Source organism: Vigna angularis, chromosome 7 (assembly GCF_016808095.1).
Source record: "Vigna angularis cultivar LongXiaoDou No.4 chromosome 7, ASM1680809v1, whole genome shotgun sequence".
Lineage (NCBI taxonomy): Eukaryota > Viridiplantae > Streptophyta > Magnoliopsida > Fabales > Fabaceae > Vigna > Vigna angularis.
In genome coordinates this window covers 19,281,417-19,302,888 of record NC_068976.1, presented here as the reverse complement: position 1 = coordinate 19,302,888, position 21,472 = coordinate 19,281,417, and the positions used below count along the sequence as shown (strand labels likewise).

At 34.0% G+C, this 21,472-nt stretch overlaps 6 protein-coding genes and 1 long non-coding RNA gene across 14 annotated transcripts; 4 read left to right on the top strand and 3 right to left on the bottom strand.

The window, feature by feature from the left end:
- Positions 1 to 724: 724 nt before the first annotated feature.
- On the top strand, positions 725 to 1,698 carry LOC108337703 (uncharacterized). Its single transcript, XM_017574277.2, has one exon. The coding sequence runs from the start codon at positions 793 to 795 to the stop codon at positions 1,567 to 1,569; it is 777 nt and encodes a 258-aa protein (XP_017429766.1). The 5' UTR covers positions 725 to 792; the 3' UTR covers positions 1,570 to 1,698.
- Positions 1,699 to 5,315: 3,617 nt separating this feature from the next.
- On the bottom strand, positions 5,316 to 9,035 carry LOC108336490 (meiotic recombination protein SPO11-1). Of its 6 annotated transcripts, XM_017572971.2 has the most exons (15): positions 8,955 to 9,035; positions 8,755 to 8,854; positions 8,615 to 8,688; positions 8,385 to 8,486; positions 7,713 to 7,786; positions 7,531 to 7,547; positions 7,005 to 7,074; positions 6,890 to 6,926; positions 6,711 to 6,758; positions 6,562 to 6,620; positions 6,458 to 6,489; positions 6,193 to 6,298; positions 5,904 to 6,024; positions 5,754 to 5,817; positions 5,316 to 5,663 (listed from the first exon to the last, which is right to left on the bottom strand). In XM_017572971.2, the coding sequence occupies exons 1-15, from the start codon at positions 9,025 to 9,027 to the stop codon at positions 5,537 to 5,539; spliced, it is 1,104 nt and encodes a 367-aa protein (XP_017428460.2). In that variant the 5' UTR covers positions 9,028 to 9,035; the 3' UTR covers positions 5,316 to 5,536. The 6 variants fall into 6 exon arrangements, with proteins under 6 accessions (XP_017428460.2, XP_052736345.1, XP_052736344.1 ...); XM_052880385.1 differs by having other exon boundaries at positions 6,458 to 6,620; XM_052880384.1 differs by having other exon boundaries at positions 6,193 to 6,489.
- Positions 5,577 to 6,777, top strand: LOC128197746 (uncharacterized). The gene is made up of 2 exons (XR_008250523.1): positions 5,577 to 5,738; positions 5,822 to 6,777. It is a non-coding gene; the product is annotated as an uncharacterized LOC128197746 (long non-coding RNA).
- A 337-nt stretch (positions 9,036 to 9,372) lies between the features above and the next one.
- On the top strand, positions 9,373 to 11,782 carry LOC108337291 (two-pore potassium channel 1). 2 transcript variants are annotated; one of them, XM_052880381.1, is made up of 3 exons: positions 9,373 to 9,560; positions 10,273 to 11,266; positions 11,462 to 11,782. In XM_052880381.1, the coding sequence occupies exons 2-3, from the start codon at positions 10,371 to 10,373 to the stop codon at positions 11,610 to 11,612; spliced, it is 1,047 nt and encodes a 348-aa protein (XP_052736341.1). In that variant the 5' UTR covers positions 9,373 to 9,560; positions 10,273 to 10,370; the 3' UTR covers positions 11,613 to 11,782. The 2 variants fall into 2 exon arrangements, with proteins under 2 accessions (XP_052736341.1, XP_017429273.1); XM_017573784.2 differs by having other exon boundaries at positions 9,375 to 9,560; positions 10,352 to 11,266.
- A 2,504-nt stretch (positions 11,783 to 14,286) lies between these two features.
- Positions 14,287 to 14,736, bottom strand: LOC108337718 (uncharacterized). The gene has a single exon (XM_017574293.2). The coding sequence runs from the start codon at positions 14,586 to 14,588 to the stop codon at positions 14,292 to 14,294; it is 297 nt and encodes a 98-aa protein (XP_017429782.1). The 5' UTR covers positions 14,589 to 14,736; the 3' UTR covers positions 14,287 to 14,291.
- Positions 14,737 to 15,229: 493 nt separating this feature from the next.
- Positions 15,230 to 17,778, top strand: LOC108338537 (cysteine synthase 2). 2 transcript variants are annotated; one of them, XM_017575474.2, is made up of 6 exons: positions 15,230 to 15,487; positions 15,557 to 15,631; positions 15,865 to 16,008; positions 16,478 to 16,864; positions 16,954 to 17,189; positions 17,295 to 17,778. In XM_017575474.2, exons 1-6 carry the CDS (start codon positions 15,233 to 15,235, stop codon positions 17,515 to 17,517), a joined length of 1,320 nt encoding a protein of 439 aa, XP_017430963.2. In that variant the 5' UTR covers positions 15,230 to 15,232; the 3' UTR covers positions 17,518 to 17,778. The 2 variants fall into 2 exon arrangements, with proteins under 2 accessions (XP_017430963.2, XP_017430964.2); XM_017575475.2 differs by having other exon boundaries at positions 15,232 to 15,479.
- Positions 17,779 to 17,975: 197 nt separating this feature from the next.
- LOC108338538 (uncharacterized) lies at positions 17,976 to 19,972 on the bottom strand. The gene is made up of 3 exons (XM_017575477.2): positions 19,647 to 19,972; positions 18,743 to 18,840; positions 17,976 to 18,633 (listed from the first exon to the last, which is right to left on the bottom strand). Exons 1-3 carry the CDS (start codon positions 19,687 to 19,689, stop codon positions 18,367 to 18,369), a joined length of 408 nt encoding a protein of 135 aa, XP_017430966.2. The 5' UTR covers positions 19,690 to 19,972; the 3' UTR covers positions 17,976 to 18,366.
- Between the last annotated feature and the right edge of the window lie 1,500 nt (positions 19,973 to 21,472).

Genomic DNA, 21,472 nt, shown 5'->3' with positions numbered 1-21,472 from the left:
ATGATATTTTAAATTGAAGTGAATTAATATTAGAATTTACTTCTTAATATTTTATCAGAATCTATTTATAATCTTAATTCCTATGTGGGGGAATAATCCAAAAACAGAGCTCTCACTTGCACAGCCAGCATGATAACATAGGATTTGAGATGTACTGTTAGGTGGTACGCGGTTCCATGATAATTTTTTGTCACTTATATGCCACGTTCAAACACCAACAACACATAAGCATTGAGCTCATAATTTTGAACTTATACCATAGGATTAATTTCTAACAATTGTGTTTAAAGTCTTACATCAACTAAAAAGTCTTATATCAATTAAAAGTAAAACTAATTTAGATTATATAAATTGATACAAATTTATTTTAAAGATTAATTTTATGGACGCAACTTCTTAACGCGATAGAAGTGTAGCTAATTTTGTAAAGTTGAATTAGATTTAAAATTTACTCTCTTATCAATAAATGTAAAATTGCCCCTTATGGAAACCTCAAATTGGTGAACATGAAGAAAACATTGCCAATATCTCTTACAAACAGTACTTAGACAACTGGCTTCTCACTCTGCATGTAGTTATCTTCATTTATGGCACTGTCCATGAACACCAGCTGAGCCTAATATGCCATATGCCTCACAATTATTTGCCATCCAAGGGCATTTCAGGAAATAAAAAAACAGAAGAATCATCACACACCACTCTATATAAGGAGGTCACTCCCATACACCAACCACACCATCTCATACAAAACTCTGTCACCAACCCTTTCCTTTCCTTTCTTTTTAGCACACTATGGATCAACTTAAAAACCAAACCATAACAGCCTTCACTCAAAGCTTAAAGGCTCATTACTATCTACTTATGTTTACTCAATTATTCGTTTCAGTATCTGTGTGTTCCTTCCTCTTCTCACCTTCTTCCTTGCTTGTTTTCCTCCATTACTTCAAATTCTATTTCTCTACATTCCCTTCCCAACTCTTCACCCACAACATAGACAAGAACAGCATGTTTCTCCTCTGCAATGGTCTCCTTGTTTTTGTTGGTATCACCAAATCTCTCTCCCGGTCTAGTTCTGATGATAAGCCTTCTACGTTTGTAAAAGATGATGGTTCACAATCCCAGTTCTCGGTTACTGGGGCCAGCGATTTAATGTTGGAGATAACAGAAACCGTGGTGCAAAGTAGTGAGCCTGATCAGCATAAGAACGCTGCAGCAGAGAAAGTAAAAGAAAGGGAAAACTGTGCTGAAGAAGAAGTACTAGAAAACGTGGAGAAGATAATTGTGGTAGATGAAGGACTAGAAAGAGGAAGTTGCATAGTTTTGAAAGCAGAGAAGGAGGAGCTGGATGAAGAAACTGAACAATTGGATGTAAGTGATGGAGAGCAAGATAAAGGGTCAGAAATTGATTACATTCTGATTGAAGAGAGCGTAGAAGAGGAAGAAGAACATGCAGAAGAAGAAAGCAGCATGCTGAGCACAGAGGAGTTGAATAAAAAATTTGAAGATTTCATTAGAAAGATGAAGGAAGATCTAAGAATTGAAGCTCAACGGCAATTAGTCATGGTTTAACTTAGTAACAAACAACAGTGTTCTTCTTCTTTTCATTCTTAGGGAGGCCTAGTTATCATTTGTGAGGTCTTTATCCTTTTCAGCTGTAGTTGTATGTAATATATAATCTCCTGAAATTTTGCACTATTATATCTCTTCTTATGCTTGATCTCACCAAAGAGCAAGCTCTGAACATGAATTTCTTGTTTAAAATGAAGCCATAGGATTTAACAATATGATGTGATACACCAGAATAGAAATAAATTTGGACAATGTTGTATTCTGGAATATAGGATATGATCTTAATTGGGTGAAAAGGAAACAATCTTTTATTATGAGACAACTCACATCACATGATTGATAGCAGAAGTACTTAGAGTTGTTTCACGTGCTAAAGAGAATTAATGCAGAGTAGATGTGATAGTTCCTATTGTTTTATTAAAGAAAAGATTAGTGATATGAATGCAAACAGACAAGTGATTTAAGACCAGAGATTCATATTAAGAAGAATGTCAGTACTATGTTTATAGCAACATGTTTAATTAGTTGTCTGTTATCAGTGTTTATATCATTGTCTGGCCAACAAGTGGTAAGAAAGCCTGTTGAACTGTGGTCGTTCTCTATTGTTCAACAGTATTCTAAATAATTGAAAATGGATTTGTGATTGAATTAGCCAGACAGCAAATTGTACCATCAGAAATCAGCTCAGCCAAAAGGTTGGTTACTCACTGATTGCTGAGAAAAATAATATATAGATATTATTCCCATAAACTTAAAGTACAAACATGGTACGATCTTATTCTTATTCTTTTTATTTATCTATATTTTGTTTGTTAGAGGCTTTTTTCCATACTTGAATACAACCAATCTGTGTTAGTAGAAGGTAGAAGGTGATGGAGAGAATTACTGATTACAGTACACTTTCTCTTTACTTCTTTTTTTACTTCAAAAGATTGCTAATAATACAAGATGTGTATGCATAAAAAGCATCAACACTATAATTTACTTACTATCACTGTAAATTTCTGTCAAAAGACCATCTTTTACATGCTCCAGTAATGTTAAAATTATGATCATTCGTATCAATTTAGCAATAACACTTTTTGTAACTGTGGAAGCTATGCAAAGTTAAAAGTATGTTACTCTGCTAAAAACCAGATTTTGCAGTTACTTGCATGCATGTGCAGTACTTTAGAACTGTTATTATCTATAACGGATGTCCTTTTGTTATTATTCTTTTCACTTCCATCAAACACGGAAAATTTACTTTTTATACATCAGAAAGATTGACCTGAGTACGGTTATAGGTCTCTCAAAGTGGCTAGTAGCAAATGCAAGTCAATGATTGCATGCGCCCAACCTAGAACAGCCTAGTGAAAGTGAACTTTCATAAATATAAAATCTGAATGGCCCATGAAATATCAATAATTGACTCAGTTCTTTCAGGTTCAAAGAATTGTTAAAGTAGTTCACTTGTCCCAACAAAATGATCTTACACAAAACTGAAATCAAATTTCTCATCCCAACAAAATGATCTTACACAACATCTGCAGTACCACTTTCTGCATAAAATGGTAAACAAAAAATGTAAGTTTAACACAACACTAGCTATTTTCTGGACCCTTCACAGAGTCAAAACCATTGGGCCATGTTACAACTTCAGTATTGTTGTCTATGTTAAACAAAGTTCTACATAAGATAAAATAATAAAGGGACATGTACTTCTTAATTTTTGGAGTGGTATCAAAAACAAATCTGTAAGATTCTGATCTAAAATAGATAATATCTTATTAGTGTAGAGATCTGTGTGTGTTGTCCCTCCTTACTGTCTATCTCTTTTGATTTCTATGGGAGGAGCCAAGGACCAGGAGAAAAATGGTCCTAAAGGGCAAGGATTTTTTCTAGGATCAATTATAAAACACCAATTCATGAACAAAGACAAGAGGGCATAGCATAATGTACGGAAATCTTATCTTAGATGAATATTGTTAATCTATTTAGAATTCATAAAATCAAATATAATGAGAGACTTTTGTTTTTATCTCTGAAAGCGAGTCAAGGATGCGTGTCAATTATTTACGTGAATGGTGTACATATGGCCAAGAAATCATAAATGTCATTACATTGATTATGCAGAAAACTATGTGCGTTTCATTTTCAGTTTCTCTTAAGTGGATTATCATTAAATGAGTTTATGTTCCATGTGGATCCTCCCCACCAAAGTGAAGTCAACCTCGAAAGTGAAAGTTTTTGTTTGATATTTCTCTTCTGTCATGGTAGGAAGGTGGGACTAACTCTCATCAGACAATAAAAACTACATGACAGTAGTGAAGTCTTCTTGACATCCTCCCACAGGGTACTATAGTTCATGCATGCATAAGAAAGGCAATAATAGAAAGAAAGGAAATCCAAGATAAAGAATAAAAGGGTACAAATGTAACATTGTTGCATCAAAAGGGAAGGTGATTGTGTATGCATGTGGCAAGGGTGCATCTGAGATGAATTATTGATGGCTCTTGATGTATAAAACTAAGGGTAGGAAATTGTATGCATAAATCACATTGATGGGGACAGTGCATAAGATTGTCCATTCAATATCAATAATGCATATATAACTACATTCAAAATAATGAAGTGGGGTCTTCTAATTCGGTGCCTTAGGCCCTTGAAAATAGAGTTAATTTCATGCTGAGAATGAGAAATGGGAGCTGTATGCTTGCAATTGATTACATCACTGATTTTATATCAATAATGTACTTGAAAGTAAATACATGTATATAAATCCAAGAGGAAAAGTGCCTCCTACTTCGGATAACTGATTAAGAAATGCTCAAGTGCTTATCTTTTAAGCGTAATATTTTTAAGGTTTAACCATATAGGAAATCTCTCTTAATATTTTCAATTGAGGCTTAATTTAAACTTTTTGTTTATTAACTATTCAAAATTATTATAGTTTTTGATTGAACATGTGTAGTTTAATTCTTTTACTTGTCTCTGCGTAAAAATGCGAGATTAACCTGCTCGCGATTACAAGGAGAATAATAAAAATTAATTATTAATTCATTAATCATAATATTATTATTTATTAAATTTCTTAACACATGTTAAACAAATAAAAAAAAATGATGAAATATGATAATAATCAGGTCATTTGAAAAAAAAAACTGAAACTCATGAAAAATATAAAATGTTGAATATTCAATAAAAAAATTAATATAAACTCAATAAAAAATAATCAAATTACACTTTAAGTTTAATAAAAAATAATTAAATAAGTGTATATATCAATTTTGTTTTAGTTGCAACTAAAACTATATAGATAAATTTCGATGTTATATATTATAAAAAATAAATATCTTTAATTTTATATAGTATAGTAGAGCATTTTTATAATATCTTCACTTGAAATAAAAATATAATATTTTTTTTTCCACAAAATCTCGTTTGAAGTAAACTCACGATTAACTGAAAGAGAGGATAAGATCTCAAAATAAAAAATCACATTAAAGATGCTCATTGAATGGATAAAATTTCATTAAAAAGGAAATAAAAAAAAATGGCATGCCATGGGTGTGCTGTCGTCACATGATGAAAACCAAGCACACCTTAACTTTTGTTTTTTTCTCTATCATATATGCAATGCAATTTGCATAGGCTTTTTTAGTAAGTATTGTCGGTTCAGTATATGGCGGCTTTAGTGTCGGTTCTCCCAAGCTGGTTAGGCTTTCCAAAATTCTTATAGGGCCGAACCTTCAAAAGCAAGTATTTCCAGAAGGCATTTTGAAAATTAAAATATAAACTTCTAGAAACATTCTGTGTTCACAGTTCTAGAAACTTTCTCGAAAGAAAATTTCGAACCAATTCTAAATATTTCTGCAATAAATCGTTTAGGGAGCCTTAATCTTCCAGAAACTGTAATAAATGCATGTACTGATCATGCCCTCATCCAGTTGCTAGTGTAGAACTTGACACATGAAAGATCAACATGCTACATGATCAATTTATGCTCAATTTTAGATGGGATGTAAGAATCGGACAAGAATGAAAGTGCGTGCGCAGATAAGGCTTCAATCTCAAACTTTACTCCCTTTTGGAGCATCAGCTTTAGCTCCAACCTTCACAAGCAACAAGGCAAGACACGCAGCATACAATCTCAATCCGTTTGGAAAAGAAGGCCAAGGACATGGACTGTAAGTAATCAATACCTCCATTGTGGTACCTCCCTTTGAAGGTAGCATCTAAGTAACATGGCTTCAACTTTTCTTTTGTCTAGAAGGAATATTGAGAGCACTGTATTAGTAGATCAGATGGGCAACCAGGTCAATCTTACGCACTACAAGTAATATCTTATTTACCCTCAGCAGTCAAAGGAAGGATACACTGCTTTGGAACAAAATATCTCTCGGAATCTGAAGGAAAAGCTCCAAGCCAGCGTATCTCTGGGACGCGAAGATGTTTCGTGTCATAAGCCATTTGCTAACATAATCCAGAGAAATAGATTAGTTAGGTAGGATATGAAACTTCAACTACGCCATTACAGAGATAGATTCAATCCACTCAATGATCCTATAATTTGATAATCAGATCCTTAAAATTATAATCATGTTGATGTATTTCTCAATTGATAAACTAACAAATACTGACCATCGAACCAAATCTGTAAGTGGTTAGAATGTCAAAGCCATAGGGATCACAATCTACCAAGCAATAAACAGGCAGGCGCAAATTCTCTACCAGAAGCCGCAAAAACCTGTTAGTATACAAAATGAATATAATCAGAGATATATTAAGCATGTAAGTTCCTAACTTTGCGCACAAACAAACACATTTGCTAGGATTTACGAAAAGCCCAGTTGGCATATGGCTTGATAGCATAACATCATAAGCATATGAAAAAAAAAGTTCACACCTTCTTGTAGGAATATCTGGGTAGCCTCTTCCCTGTATAAAGATAGAATTCAAACAAAGAAATATTGTTCCAAAAGAAACTAGTGTCTTCAGAAGATTGCTTACAGTGATGACAATACAGTGATTTACATTGCAGAATTGGTCGTTTGCCAGTCTTTGGAAAACTGCAAGTGGGGTTCAACATGGACCGTCTTTTCAATAGAATTTTCTGTTTTTTTTTCCTCTTTTCCTCCAAAACAAAAGCATTTGTTTACCTGATTCTTTCTCCACAACTAATATGTATTGTGCAACACTAATGATATCTATGATCAGGTTAGGAAATGTTTCTCCGCAATTCTAATCACTTTGCACTTTAACTTAATATGAAGTACCAAATATAATTATAAGAAGGAAACTGAACAATTGCAGTATTTTCAACTGGAAACAAGGATACCTTTAACTTCCTCAACATGAACGGGGACGGGGTGGACCTGCACAAAAGCCAAATGTCTGCGTTTAGTTTAAATGGTAAAAACCACTACTTCATTCAGGTCATTCTTAGTACTTACACTGTTGGGAGAACTAATGCAGTCAAATTTCCTCTCTCCTTCAGAGAACCTTATCCAGCCCATAGTTAACCTACAGCATAAACAAACTTGATCCATAAGTCTTAGCACCTTCTAGTTAAACTTGTCATTATAATATGAAAATCTCAATAGAAGGCAAAAATTATCAGCTTCGAGAAAATTAATTAATCATTACTACAGCAGCAGTAGAAAAAAATAACCAATGCTAGCCTCATTATTGTACGTTAATGGAGTCATATTTTCTCACTATCATCAATTATAAAATCAATGAAACAGGGGATCTCATAATTTTAAAGCAGTAGGTAATTAAAAATACGTGTCCTTTGAACTTCATAACAATTTCTATTTTCTAGATGCGCCAGAGGCGAGATGTTATTTTTATGCAAAAAAGTGACACATTCATTAAATATTATTACATGAGGAAATAAAACCACTACTACTATTATTATTAGGAAAATTCTGACAACACAGTGCATTTGCCAAGATTGAGTGCGATCTCATACTGTACCCATTCCCTGCGGAAACCTAAAAAGGGAAAATTAAAAAAGTATAAGCATCTCAAACGTGGATCTTTTTGTCTTTAACATCAAATAAGTTGCAAAACAAGTATATCGGAAACTCAAATAGAAGTTTTTTTCGCCAAACCAAAAGAAAATTGACAAAAAAAGTAACGATAGAGCAGAAAACTACCACATTAAGGTTATGGCGACTGCACTGCATTAGAATACATATATCATTAATTGCTTGGTCCACCACTGACTGATCTGCATTGTAAAAAAAAAAAAAAAGATACATGAAAAAAATCCAGTGTCATGAGAAGTTAAACCTTTTCCATAAACTTTAAATAGGTATTGGCACTGGCTTTTCGACAACATAATATCCAAGATTGTGATAATTTGAACCTGAGTATAACTAAAATTATGGTACATTTTTGCAAACTTTTGTCACAAGAAACATCTGAGCTTTTTTTTTTCGCATTCAAGGGCAATTGTATGGGTAGAAATGAAACTTGCAAAACCAAGGAACTTGATTTCGACCAAGCAAAAGTAGAGAAACAACAACCGTATTTTAGTCAATGGTAACCTAGAACTCTAACGCAACATCAACTTATAATAACAGCCAGATCCACAGAGCATAAAGATCTCAAAACACGAAGAAGAGAAAGACAGTTGAAGCCATAAATTAGGGAGTCCTAAACTCGTGATCAGCAAAGGCAATTTGGTTTCAAGATGAGATACTGCAATAATACATAATAATGACAAACTTTCTCCGTATGTTCTGAAAATGAATACTATTCGACTCGATTTTTTGGTTCTCACGTTACAGGAAAGAATACAATCCATCCAGCAAATCGAAACTCACCCAAAAATAAAGAAGGATACGTGTAATAAATGTCTCTCTTGGAGCTATGCTTGTTCTCTTGCAAAAGTTTCTGAACAATCAGCATCACCCTCAACATGACAACTGAAAGCGGAACCCATCCAAAACAGAGAGTCTCGTAATTCGTATTCGTAATTGCGTATACAGTTAAAGAATAGCCGAAAGGAAATATACACAATAATTCAAAGTCATGAAATGAGAACGAGAGTGACCTAGTCTGTGCGCGCGGGATTTCGTGCGGAGTGTGAGAGCTTCCTTTCCGTACGGCAAATCTGAGGCACAAAAGCTGCATTGCAAAAAAAGGTCAGAAACGAAAAGGTGAAACGGTGATTAGTTGGAGTTAGAACGGAACCAGTTGGCGTTGGGAACGGCGCAGTAGCTTCTGAAGCGATCGATGAGAATGAGTGGTGAGCGTCCATTAGTAAGGTCTGTGAGCAAAACTCGAGTGAATTCTGGCAATGCAGAGAGAACAATTCTTCAACCGATACTCAAGGTGAATGTCAATAACAACTTTTTCGGCTTTCGGGAACTGAATTTCAATGCTTTTGTTACCTTTGATTTTCGTGAGAAGAAGCACACTCTCTCCTTGTGACTCCATTCGTAACCTCCTCCTCTTTCCCTCCATTTTTTCCCCCTCTGTTCTTAACCCTCCTCAAATTCTTATATATATATATATATATATATATATATATATATATATATATATATATATATATGAAAGTATTATTAAATAATTATAAAATCAAAATTTAGAGTATATGAATGAATATAAATATTATCTTACATACCAATTTTAATAAATTAAACTTAAAATTTATTTCTTATATATAAATAAAAATTAAAAGAAAACAAAGAAAAATTAAAAAAATTAAAACTAATTTAATTGATGTCAATGTCGCCTTTTCTTTACATCTATAACCAGCCTTGAAAGAGAAGCCAAAATATAGTTGACGAAAACTACCGCGTGGACCACATACATGCGACTTTTTTGTTTTGTCCCTTTTGAAAATCAAACAAACAACTACTAAATAAATAAACCAGATATTCTATTGGTTTATGAGTGATATTAGATCCACTTCAACACTGAATCAGAAGCTTTCAGAAGCCTTTTCCATACTCTCATCTCATCTCCTCCAGCAACAGTAAACCACTTCAAAGGTTAGAGCTTTCCTCGGAATATGAATTACATTTGTTGTTGTTATGATGGGTTTTGTTTGCTCTTCGATTCTTAGTTCACCACGTGCCTTTCTTCTTCAAGTTCGGTTCCTATTTCATTGGAATCGCCACTGCTTAATGGTTTCGTTTTCGTTCTCTTTTCGATGTTGATTAGTCATCTGTGATCTGTAAATTTTGCAAATGTTTTCTCTGTGAAGAGAGTGTTAGGTTGAACTTGAATTGTACTGTTTTTGTTTCTAGAAATGAGGAAATTTCATGCTCCTTGAAATGGACCGCAGGACAAATCTTTCGCATGAACAACCTTAAAGTATTCATTGTTGCCCCAACTCAGATCACTAGGCTTTAGGTTGTGATATTGAACCATATTCAAAGGCTCTTGCAAGTTGTTATTTTTAAGGCATAAACTCCGATTTGTTTTTTGTAATTTTGGGTTACTGTTGCTGGGAACTGTTTTTGCTTACAGGGTTGCCCTTGGCCAGAGGAAAATACTTCCGAGGGTAAAATCCTTGAGATGAAATTGAATTTACTTCCAGAACCAAACTTCGTTGACTTTTTTATTTTGACAACTTAGTAGGAATGTTAAATATGATGAAGCTTGTATAGCTTTCATTAGAATTTGAAGTGTTTTGAATTGGACATTGAGAAATTAAGAGCTAAAGAAGAAGCCCTTGTTCATTAGTTGTGTTTGTTCTAGGATTCTGTTTGGCATCTAAGGGCGTAATTTGCAAAGTTGAATCTTGAACATGATGTTGCTTGGTTGGACTGTCTTGCAGCCGAATCGGTTCCTACATCATGACCAACAATAATGTAAAGGAGCCCTTGCTGTCAGGATCACTGAATGAGACTCAAAAAGCTAAACGGCTTTTAAACAAGAGAAGGTTACACCGCTCTAGAAGTGCTCCTAACACCGATCTTGTTCCTTCTGAGACACAATGCAAAGAAACAACTCATCCAAAAACATCCATATTTCAGAATTTACATCCAAATTATAAAAGAGTGGCTATCTACCTTGCAGTATATTTAGGTGTAGGTGCTTTAATCTTCTTTCTTGTCAGGGACCAGATCAAGGGGACGAAAACAGATGGAATTCTTGATGCTTTGTACTTTACAATTGTTACAATGACCACTGTTGGATATGGAGATCTTGTGCCAGATAGCCACCTAACAAAACTACTTGCATGTGCCTTTGTTTTCTCTGGGATGGCATTGATCGGATTGACTGTAAGCAAAGCAGCAGATTACTTAGTTGAGAAACAGGAACTTTTGCTAGTTAAAGCTATGCACGTGCACCAAAAAGTTGATTCAACTGGAATATTAAGGGAGCTTGAGACCAATAAAACAAGATACAAACTTTTTGTAGTCTTTTTCCTCCTTTTGGTTCTCTTCACTGCAGGGACAATTTTTCTGGTCACTGTTGAGAAATTGGATGTTATCGATGCATTCTACTGTGTTTGTTCTACCATTACAACCCTTGGTTATGGGGACAAAAGCTTCTCAACTCAAGCAGGAAGAATATTTGCCGTGTTTTGGATATTGACAGGTACTATTACTTTGGCTCAGTTTTTCCTCTACATTGCTGAGCTAAACACCGAAATCAGACAAAAGGAGCTTGTGAAGTGGGTGCTTACAAGGAAAGTGACCAATTTAGATTTGGAGGCTGCTGATCTTGATGAGGATGGAACTGTTGGGTTAGTTAAGCATTCTTTGAAAGTCATATATTATTATATAATTGTTCTTACCGGATAATTGTTCTTGCTGGATTTGGCCGAACACTCTGAGATCCCAGTTAGCTCGGAGATTGTTCGGTCAAATTCGCCAAAAACAACGTTTAATTATGAAAGCATGGTTTCATTAACTTTTATCCGTGTTTTTTTTTCTCATAGGGCTGCTGAATTTGTTATTTATAAACTGAAAGAGATGGGGAAGATTAGTCAAGAAGATATATCACTTGTGATGCAGGAGTTTGAACAGCTAGATGTTGATGATTCTGGTACATTGTCACCTTCGGATATAACACTTGCTCACTCAACTTAGATTAACACATTACATTTTGGTACAGTGTTAGTATTTTTTTTTTCTACTATCAAATTGTTGATCACTTAATCACCGAGCTGCTTATACATCTCATGTAAGCATTCATATATATGTATATTATATGCTTAATTTTTTCTTCAATATAAGCTTGAAACTTTGCACTTCAGAAATCTTCTGTAGTGTTTAATATATAATTCTTCAAGCTTATGATATGTAAATGAAATTTTTTAAATTTGTTGAAGACCCCTAGTTGTCAACTAAACAATATAGCTAAATGATGATATATAAGTGAATTCAAATTTAATTTTTGAAAACTAAAATATAGCTTTGATATAGGAGTGAATGCAATTTTTTCTTTTTTATAAAAAATAATTTTATTAAATAGAGTTCGACTCACACTGTAGTAAGTTATAAGTAAAATTTTATTTCAACTTTAATTTTGTTTAATATAACTAAATGTAGAATCCCACTACCATTACATAGCAAAAAATAAAGATATATTTTTTTAAATGAAATATATATATATATATATATATATATTATTTGATTTCTTTCATTTTTCACGAATATGTATTTTTGTAAAAAAACAAAAATCTGTAGAAGTAATTCTTCTCCTTTATACATATACATTAATAGAACACAGATAATTAAAATATGTCAGTGAGAAGTTTGAGCGAATTAATCTAATTAGTACAACAGTTAAATACTAATTATGTAAATTAATTAACAAACGAATATTTTAAATAAGCTATGCCTCTGTTTATTATAGTTGAGTTTTAAGTTTTGAAATTTTAAAAAACTAAAATTTCCTTTGAGCTTTTTATTTTCCCACTTTATTCTTTCTGTTTTTTTCAACTTTTAAATTTTAGCACCAAATATTACATACTACTTTTCATTGGCATGACTATTTTTATAAGGGTGTTGCTCCCTCCATCACCACCACTTCTCCAAAAGAAATTTAATTACAAAAATAACATTTTTTACTTTTAACCCTATTTATTTACTTTAAACTCAAACATTATCTTTCTACTCATTTTTACTTTTTACTCATCCCCACCTCTCAACTCTCCTTCTCTCTCTTCAGATTCCCACTCCCCAACACTATCATATCTATTTGTTTTAATTACAAAAATATTAATATAATAAAATTATATATTTCATATAATTAAACTAATAAATAATTTTTTATATAATTATAAATTGTTAAAGAATAAAAAATATATATTATACAAAAACATTAAAACAAAAAACTAATTATATATAACTGTAAAATACAAAAAAATATAAAAATAAACTAATAACAATAAAGATCTTCAAAAATACATTATTAAAATACATCAAAAATATATTCAAAAATAATACATCAAAACATATAAATTACATTATTAAAATATCTCCAAAATTAATATAAAAAATAAACTAATAAAAATAAACATGTAACTTTAAACGGATGTGAGCATACATCGGATGTCAACATCCGTTTAAACGGTTGATCAATTGCGCACAATAAAATAATGAGTGGACGAACGATAAAGAGGAAAGAGAGTTGTCGCTGGATACATGTAAATGATTGGAGTGGATAGAGGTTAAAAAATATTAACCCTAAAATTTTACTAAGTGTAAAATAGGAATGAAAAAATAAAGAAAAAGATAAAATATGAATGAGGTGGTGGAGGGAGGAGGGGTGGTGGTAAAGGGAGCAACACCCATTTATAATTAGGTTAAAAAAAAAAGACTACAATCTAACTCATCTCATTCATATAAGAAGTTTATTGACAATTATTCCTCCTTTTGTTAAATTTTATGGTTTAATAATCTCAATAATTTATACATTTAAAATTTTATTTTATTGATAATCTATTATATATATATATATATAATGATTATTACATGTATATTAATATGATATTTTCTTATCATATTTAGTTTAATAATTTAAAATTTAGTTTCAGTTTTCATATTAAAAAAGAATAAAAATTGTATTTTTTTTTTATAAAATTAAATGACACATCCTTTCAACTCGCCTGCATGTAATAAGTTAAGTGAAATTTAACTTTTGAAATCGAATGGCAAATGAACCAAATTGGATTTGGCTACTAAATCATTAAATAATATTGATTTATTGATTTAGTTTAATGCGTGTAAGGCTGTAAACTTCTGACAAACAAACTGGTCCATTTTTTTTCAAATTATCATAAGCAATTTATCTGAATAATTTCTTTCAAATTGTAAATTTAAACTTCATATCAATGTACAAGGAAAAATAAATTAAAATTAGAAAATTTAAATGCCTTAAAGTTACATGTCATAAAAGAGACAATAGAGATATGTTGAAGTAACGCGGCTGTTATCAACATGTACCAGGAGTTCTCTTCCTTCACCATCAGCAAATTCTAAAAACACTGTCATAGCATCAACTCCGTTTTAACTTTATCCCGGTTTTTTCTGCAGAAACAATTTTCGAAACAAGAGAGAATTACAAAGCTAATTGAAACGATCCAACCGTTAAATGGCCCAACAAGACATAATTATTCTTAAGAACCTCAAAACATAATTTATACGAAACAAACACCTTTTAGCGGTTTGCCATGAAAGACTGTCTCTTTTCTTCAATTAACCGACATTTGAATACTTTGAAAGAAGAAAATAGATGGGTGCTAGATAATGACCTAACCTTGATTAGTCAGACTTGTGGCGAGTGTCGGAGGGCAGATCATGGTGGCCGGCAACGTAATCGAGGAGGCCTTGGCCGGCGCTGTAGAGGGAAGTGGCGTCGGAGGGGGGCAAATGGGAAGTCCTAGCGATGAAGAAGACAAGGGCAAAGACTAGGGCAGTGGAGAGGAAAAGTGGCCAGAAATAGGCCAAGAGAGTGAGGAATCTTGGAGCCATGATTGTGAGAGAGAAGATGGTGAGACAGAAGAGAAGTGCCCCGAGAAAATGGTATCTGAACTTGAACAACTTCTCTTGGACCTCCATGGGAACGATGTGCAAGGTCGGCAGAGAGAGAATCTCTCAGACAAAAGTGTTTCTTTGCTTGATTTTTCGGAATTTCAACTGAGGAGGAGGGACACACTATTTTCATTCCAAATCACATTTTTTATCTTGATAATGATTCAGAGATGATCATAAATAAATTTTTGTACTTCAAAACAATAATATTAAATATAAAATGTTTATATATTTCAAAATATATTTTTGTTTATCCTTTAATTTGTTAGGTTATCAAAATATACATTGATTACACTTTTAAAATACACTTATGACGTTAATTTTTATATTTTAAAATGGAAAATAACACTTGAACAACCATTTTTGACAACATTTAGACACGCGCACACGTATCTAAATTTGAGTGATCCATTTTTATTTAATTTTTCCAACTGGATCACTCAAATTTAGACACGTGTGCGCGTGTCTAAATGTTGTAAAAAATGGTTGTTCAAGTATCATTTTCCTTTTAAAATATATTAAAAAATTTAATATACTAATATCCGTATTTTTTAGTGCTCGAAAAATGGGAAGGTGTAGGAGCAATTTTGGGGGACTGTCATTGTAAATGGGCCAGTAGAAAAATGGAGGTCCAAGCATGAGAGAAAGCCCAATAACTTTGATTTTTGTTTATGGTGTTGGAAATGGCGGTTGTGGAGCAGAGAAACAGAGGGTGGAAAGGAAAAATGGCGCCGGTGGCAGCGAGAAGCGCGGGCGCCGTGGGTGTTGGTGTCGCAATCTTCATCTCAGTCGCTCTCACAACCTATTTAATCTGTGACCGCCGCTCCAAGAAGAAGAACATATCAAGGAAGAATGGGGTCGTGGAGGCCATCGGTAACACCCCTCTCATTCGGATCAACAGCCTCTCCGACGCCACTGGTTGTCAAGTAACTGTCTATCTTTGCTCATCTCCTATCTTTACGAATTCATTTCGCTAACCACCAATTTCTCCTCAGATTCTCGGCAAGTGCGAGTTCTTGAATCCCGGAGGCAGTGTCAAGGACCGTGTTGCTCTTCAAATAATTCAAGAGGTTAATTCAAAGTAGTTTCAATCATTCGCGTGTGCTGTTACTCACTGTTTTTCATACAATTATCAAAGCTTCGGTTCATCCTATCGATGTCTCACTATTCTCTACTTATTTATTTATTTATCCTTTTGTTTTCGTTGGGGATGAATGTCAATTTTGTCACACTGTTCATTCATTCTCAATCTGATTACATATACGTATCAGCCTGAAGATTTTCTCTATGGTTGATTGCGCAGGCTCTGGAATCTGGCCAGCTACGTCCAGGTGGAATAGTCACTGAAGGGAGTGCTGGAAGTACTGCCATTAGCATTGCTACTGTTGCTCCTGCCTATGGGTGCAAGACCCACGTGGTTATACCAGATGATGCTGCCATTGAGAAGGTATTTTATAATTATTGTAATGTAATCCACCAAGTCTGCTAATCAATCTCGTCCTAAACTTAGAAGGTTTGACCATTTTTTGCCGTTTAGAAGAACTTGTGTACAGCTTATTTGGAGAGCTTGTGATATGTCTATATGTTGTTTTCTTCTTTCAATAAGCTGTGCAGGATTTCTTGTGAAAACAGCTTATAGCGTATAAGAAATCTGTTTAATCTTAATTTCCTTTTAATTATATAAACAACTTATACGTAAGTACTTGTTGAATATCAACTTAGGTTCTCGGAGACTACCACGCATCTATAGTCTTGGTGAATCTCTACATGACACATCATCAAATTTTCCACTGTGTAAAAATGAATTAATAACGCTTGAATGCATGTTATGTGGTGATTAGTCGCATACCTTCTAATAATTTCTTGTAAGGATTTTGTATCTGATTGATGATTGTCTTGCATGGATCAATCTTCAGTCTCAAATACTTGAAGCCCTTGGGGCAACTGTTGAAAGAGTGCGACCAGTGTCCATTACTCACAAAGACCATTTTGTAAATATCGCAAGAAGACGGGCATCTGAAGCAAATGAGTTTGCGCTGAAACAGAGAAATTTACAACTGAATGACAAGGACACTGCGAAAATAAATGGTTATGAATCTGATGGATACCATTATAGCTCTCTGTTTCCTAGTGACTGCCAAGGTGGGTTTTTTGCAGATCAGTTTGAAAACTTAGCGAACTTCAGGGCCCATTACCAGGGTACAGGGCCTGAGATTTGGGAACAGACCAATGGAAAGTTAGACGCATTTGTTGCAGCAGCAGGCACTGGTGGCACTGTGGCTGGTGTTTCTACGTTTCTTCAGGTTTGACCACAGCACACTTTCCTCCACTTTTTAGATTCCATTTTGGGTGTGAAAGTTGTCTGATATATTTCTTGTCTCATGTTAAACAGGAAAAGAATCCAGAAATCAAATGCTTCCTCGTAGATCCTCCAGGTTCTGGTTTGTATAATAAGGTAACTCGGGGAGTGATGTACACCAAAGAGGAGGCTGAAGGAAAAAGACTTAAGAATCCATTTGACACTATAACAGAAGGAATTGGAATTAACAGGATAACAAAGAATTTTGCGATGGCAAAACTTAATGGCGCCTTTAGAGGCACCGATAGGGAGGCTGTTGAAATGGCTAGGTTGTTACTTACTCTGTTGTTGGCTTCCCACTTTTCATTTGTTTGTTCTTTTACTTTCTGTATCTCAACCAGAAGAATGATTACATGAAATGATGCATGTATCAGGTTTCTTTTGAAGAACGATGGGCTCTTCCTCGGGAGTTCATCTGCAATGAACTGTGTCGGAGCAGTTAGAGTAGCACAGGCAATTGGCCCTGGCCATACCGTTGTGACCATACTCTGCGATAGTGGAATGAGACATTTGAGCAAGTTCTGTAATGTTGAATACTTGTCTGAGCTGGGTTTGACACCGAAAGCCGCTGGATTGGAGTTCTTGGGCATCGAATGAATAGGTTTCCTCAGAGTTTTGAATTTTTAATGCCACTGGGTAAGTGCTTAACGCCTGCCTCGGATGGCAGTGACCACTTAGAAGTTAGAAGTGAGGATATTTTGGTGATTGATATAGATAGTTAGAACTGGGGGTTTGACTGGGGGAGATATGTCATTCGTTGGCACACTTGTTTGTAACTAGAAGTCTCCAAACTTTTGTAAACTCTATCGTGATGACAAGGTATTCAAAGTGAGGACTGTTAATTTCTTTTATCAGTTATACTTACTATTTCTCCCATGAGTTGGATTCAGAATCTAATATGACTATTGATTTATCCATATCTCTCTTTCCAATAATAAATCTGGTTGGCCAGTGTATTAAGGAAATTCATTAGCACCTTAATATTTTTATTTGGTCTGCATTAATAGGCGATATTTAGATCAAGATGTCAAGTCCATTCCCACAAATAGCTACAGTTTACTGTGCGGCACAAGATCTTTATTATCAATCGACTAAGAGTGCGATTGGATTACAGTTCCATCCATCTCAACCTTCTAAGTGAGTGTTTGGACTACATCTTCTGAGTGTGTTTGGATTGCAATGCCATTCAACTCAACCTTCGTACAATAAATTGAAAAGTACTAAACTTCTCTTCAACATCACCCTACCAATTGAAAAGTACTAAACTTCTCTTCAACATCACCCTACCACATTTCCAAACAAACCCTAAGTGATAAATTTATTATCATGGTACATAACCTCCCAAATTGGGAGTCTCGAGAGAAACATCAAACTGTATAACAAAAGGTGCTAAAGTGGACAATCTCCAAGAAAAAATAGTCCAAAGACACCAAAATCTCCAATGCATTACCTTCTCTCAAACTGAGCTTCTTGGCAATGTGGATCTAACCAGTCTTTGGGGGATCCCTTTACCAAGTTCACACTGCCCCCACCCACAAGCTCCCTCAAATTATCCACCTTGTTCTCCCTACCCATCCCACCATTTCTCTTGTCAGCTTCTTTCAGCTTCTGCTTCAGCCTCTGCTTCCGGTTAGACGAATTTAGCTCTTGCTGTTTTGCTAGTGAAGGAGGTGCTCCGTGTGGGCCCAGATAGATGTTCTCTTCCTTCTTAGCCTACAACAAACTAAGGTAGTTAGCATTCAGATTTTCTACGCAACCAGCATCATCAAAGTCTAAAACCAGCAAATTATAGTCTCCAATAAGAATATTTTCTTTAGCTAACCTTTGATGCAGAATTCGAAGATTCTACAGTAGAAACATGAGGTTTACTTTGATCAGAGTCTCCAATTCCCAAACTTGGAATCACAAATCCATCAGTGTCTACGACAAAAAATAGTCCACCCATTAAAAATCAAATGCATTTTTTACCCGAAGAAGTTAAATGTTAAGATGCATACATCTCAGAGGAAAGAAATAACTATTCCATAGTTAGTGGGTAAGAATCTCCAAAGACAGTCACAGAGTAGTTCATTTTCATTGCAAACGTACAGCAAAATAAATCACAAAACTTAAAAACATTCATCCGCAAGAATAAACATAAAGAACATACAATAATAAACCTAATTCAGTGCTAAAATTCTCTGTATGCTAGGACATGATTTCAACCCAAACTAAATTCTCCATAGTTAGTGTAAAAATAAATAAACAGCATAAAAAATTGAATCAGCAGGATATCAAATTAAGATGGACCTATAAGCATTCCAGACGGATATGCTCCTAAGATAAGCATCGAGCGCCACAGGCAATGGCCCCAGAGAGAAAAAAAAATCAGAAAAGATGACAACCCCGCAAACTAGAACAGCAAATTAATCAACAACAATAATAATAACCAATCCAATTTCAAAATTTTTGCTTTGTGATTCAAATAAGATCCATATAGATGCAATATATCAATAAGATTCAATCTGAAACTAACGCAGAATCAAATCATCATTGCAGTCTTCAACAATCTAAAAACGCCCCATTTACAAATCCATCAGTAAAACCCCACCCCTCGAAAGAAAAATAAGAAAACACACAACACAAACAACCTCAAAAGATCCCTTTTTTCTACCCTCGTTCTTTGTTCCCGGTGGTGTCATCCGGAACCAGAAAAGACAAAAATTGAAGGGAAAACAATGGCATACCCCACTCGTCTTCTTGTTGTTGAATCTGAGGAGAGGGGTCCATCGTAAACTGACGACCATGGATTTGAACGCGAGCTGGGCGATGAAGCCCGGTTGAAGAGAGAACACCCAAAATTTCACCAACACAAATCTCGAGAAAGAATATTACGTTAATAATCAATCGATCGAGTGTTTGAAGATGCTTTCTTTGTGGAGGAAATTGAGAGGGCAATTAAACCCCAACTCTAGGGTTTCACTGTGCGCGTTCGGTCGCGTGCCTGAATTACCCCTTTGATTTGGGGCAAAATAGTGTAGAGATTGGACTGAAGTTCTCCACTGCTAAAGGGTAGTTTTGTCATTGACATTCTCGAATGGGATTCTTCAGAGCATATGCTTGTTTTTTTTTTCCTTTTTTGGTAGGAGGATGATTGACAATTTATTAAAGAAAAGATTCGCAAAAATTATTTATCAGGTCATTTTTATAAAAGTTGTCCTTCTTGTATTTTAATTCCTAATCAATATTCCATTAGCAATATTTAAATGAAAAAAATTATTCATTATAACTTTAATATAATATTTTCCTTTTCACACATTTTTATATTATTCTCTCATTTCCATGACCAATATATTTGTGTTACAACTCCTTCCAATTTATTAAAAAGGATAATCTTATCACATAATTTGAAATATAATTCTGCATAATGAAATTTAAAATATAGTTTTAAATTATATAATTTAAAATATCAATTTAATATATTCCAACTTGGAATACAACCAATTCTAACTTATCATTATTTTTACTTTCAATGTTATTCAATCATTCATGTTATAAAGTCACTGTGAAACTAATAGAGAGTGGTTCGTTTTAATTGAACTTATGATAACATACATTTCAAATTAAAATGAACTTGATAGTAATTTAAACACTTATCTCAACTATATATTAGAATTAAAAACTAATTACACTCAATTTACTTTAAGGCATACTATAATGATGATACAATAAAAAATATTATTAAACAAATGATGAAAAGTGATAGACTTTTAAAAATGTCAAGAACAATAATCATTGAGGAGAAGGCATAATAATCCACAAGATTTTCCACCAAGAAACACAATCAAATAAAGGTCACGATAAAGCATTTGATCAATGCGATGGATGTCTTTTTGTGAATGGCCTCTGTTTCCATGTCTTTCTTGTCTGTTGTTCTTCATTTTCTATAGCATCATTTCTGCGTTGGCACGAGCAAATGATTATGAGAGGGATTAAGGCTAAGGATTGTATAGAACAATGCAGAAAAGGGTGAAAAAGCTGACAGGTGCATTTCACGTTTATGATATTGTTTGATTACGCTAAATATTTTAGGAGTTGAAATTAGAAATAATTTAAATATTTTTTTAATCTTTTAAATAATTTATATATCATTATTTTTAGCTTGTTTTAAAAGTCTTGTAGCAATGAAAATTGGAAGCAGTTGGTCCTGATAGCTGATATAGAGTGGAACAGGAAAGGAATGGAGAGTAGCTGAGAATGTTATGGATATCTTCCATAATGGGGCCTCCACTCCATTAAAGTCTGCATGAGCATGACATGCAGAAGCAGAAAAGGACTTTGAGGACAATTACTTTTGTATGTATAATGAACCTAGGTAATAATAGTAGAAAGTGGATTATTCATTAATTAAAGAACATTGCTGATTGCTTATTTAATGTGTCTTAGTTTATTAAGAATTGTAGTTGTGTTTGCTGGGGAGTTTAGTCAACCTGCCATCATACTCAAATTTCATTCCACTGGAGCAAAAAATTATTTCGAATGTAGGATCCACGATTTTCACAAAACACTTTTT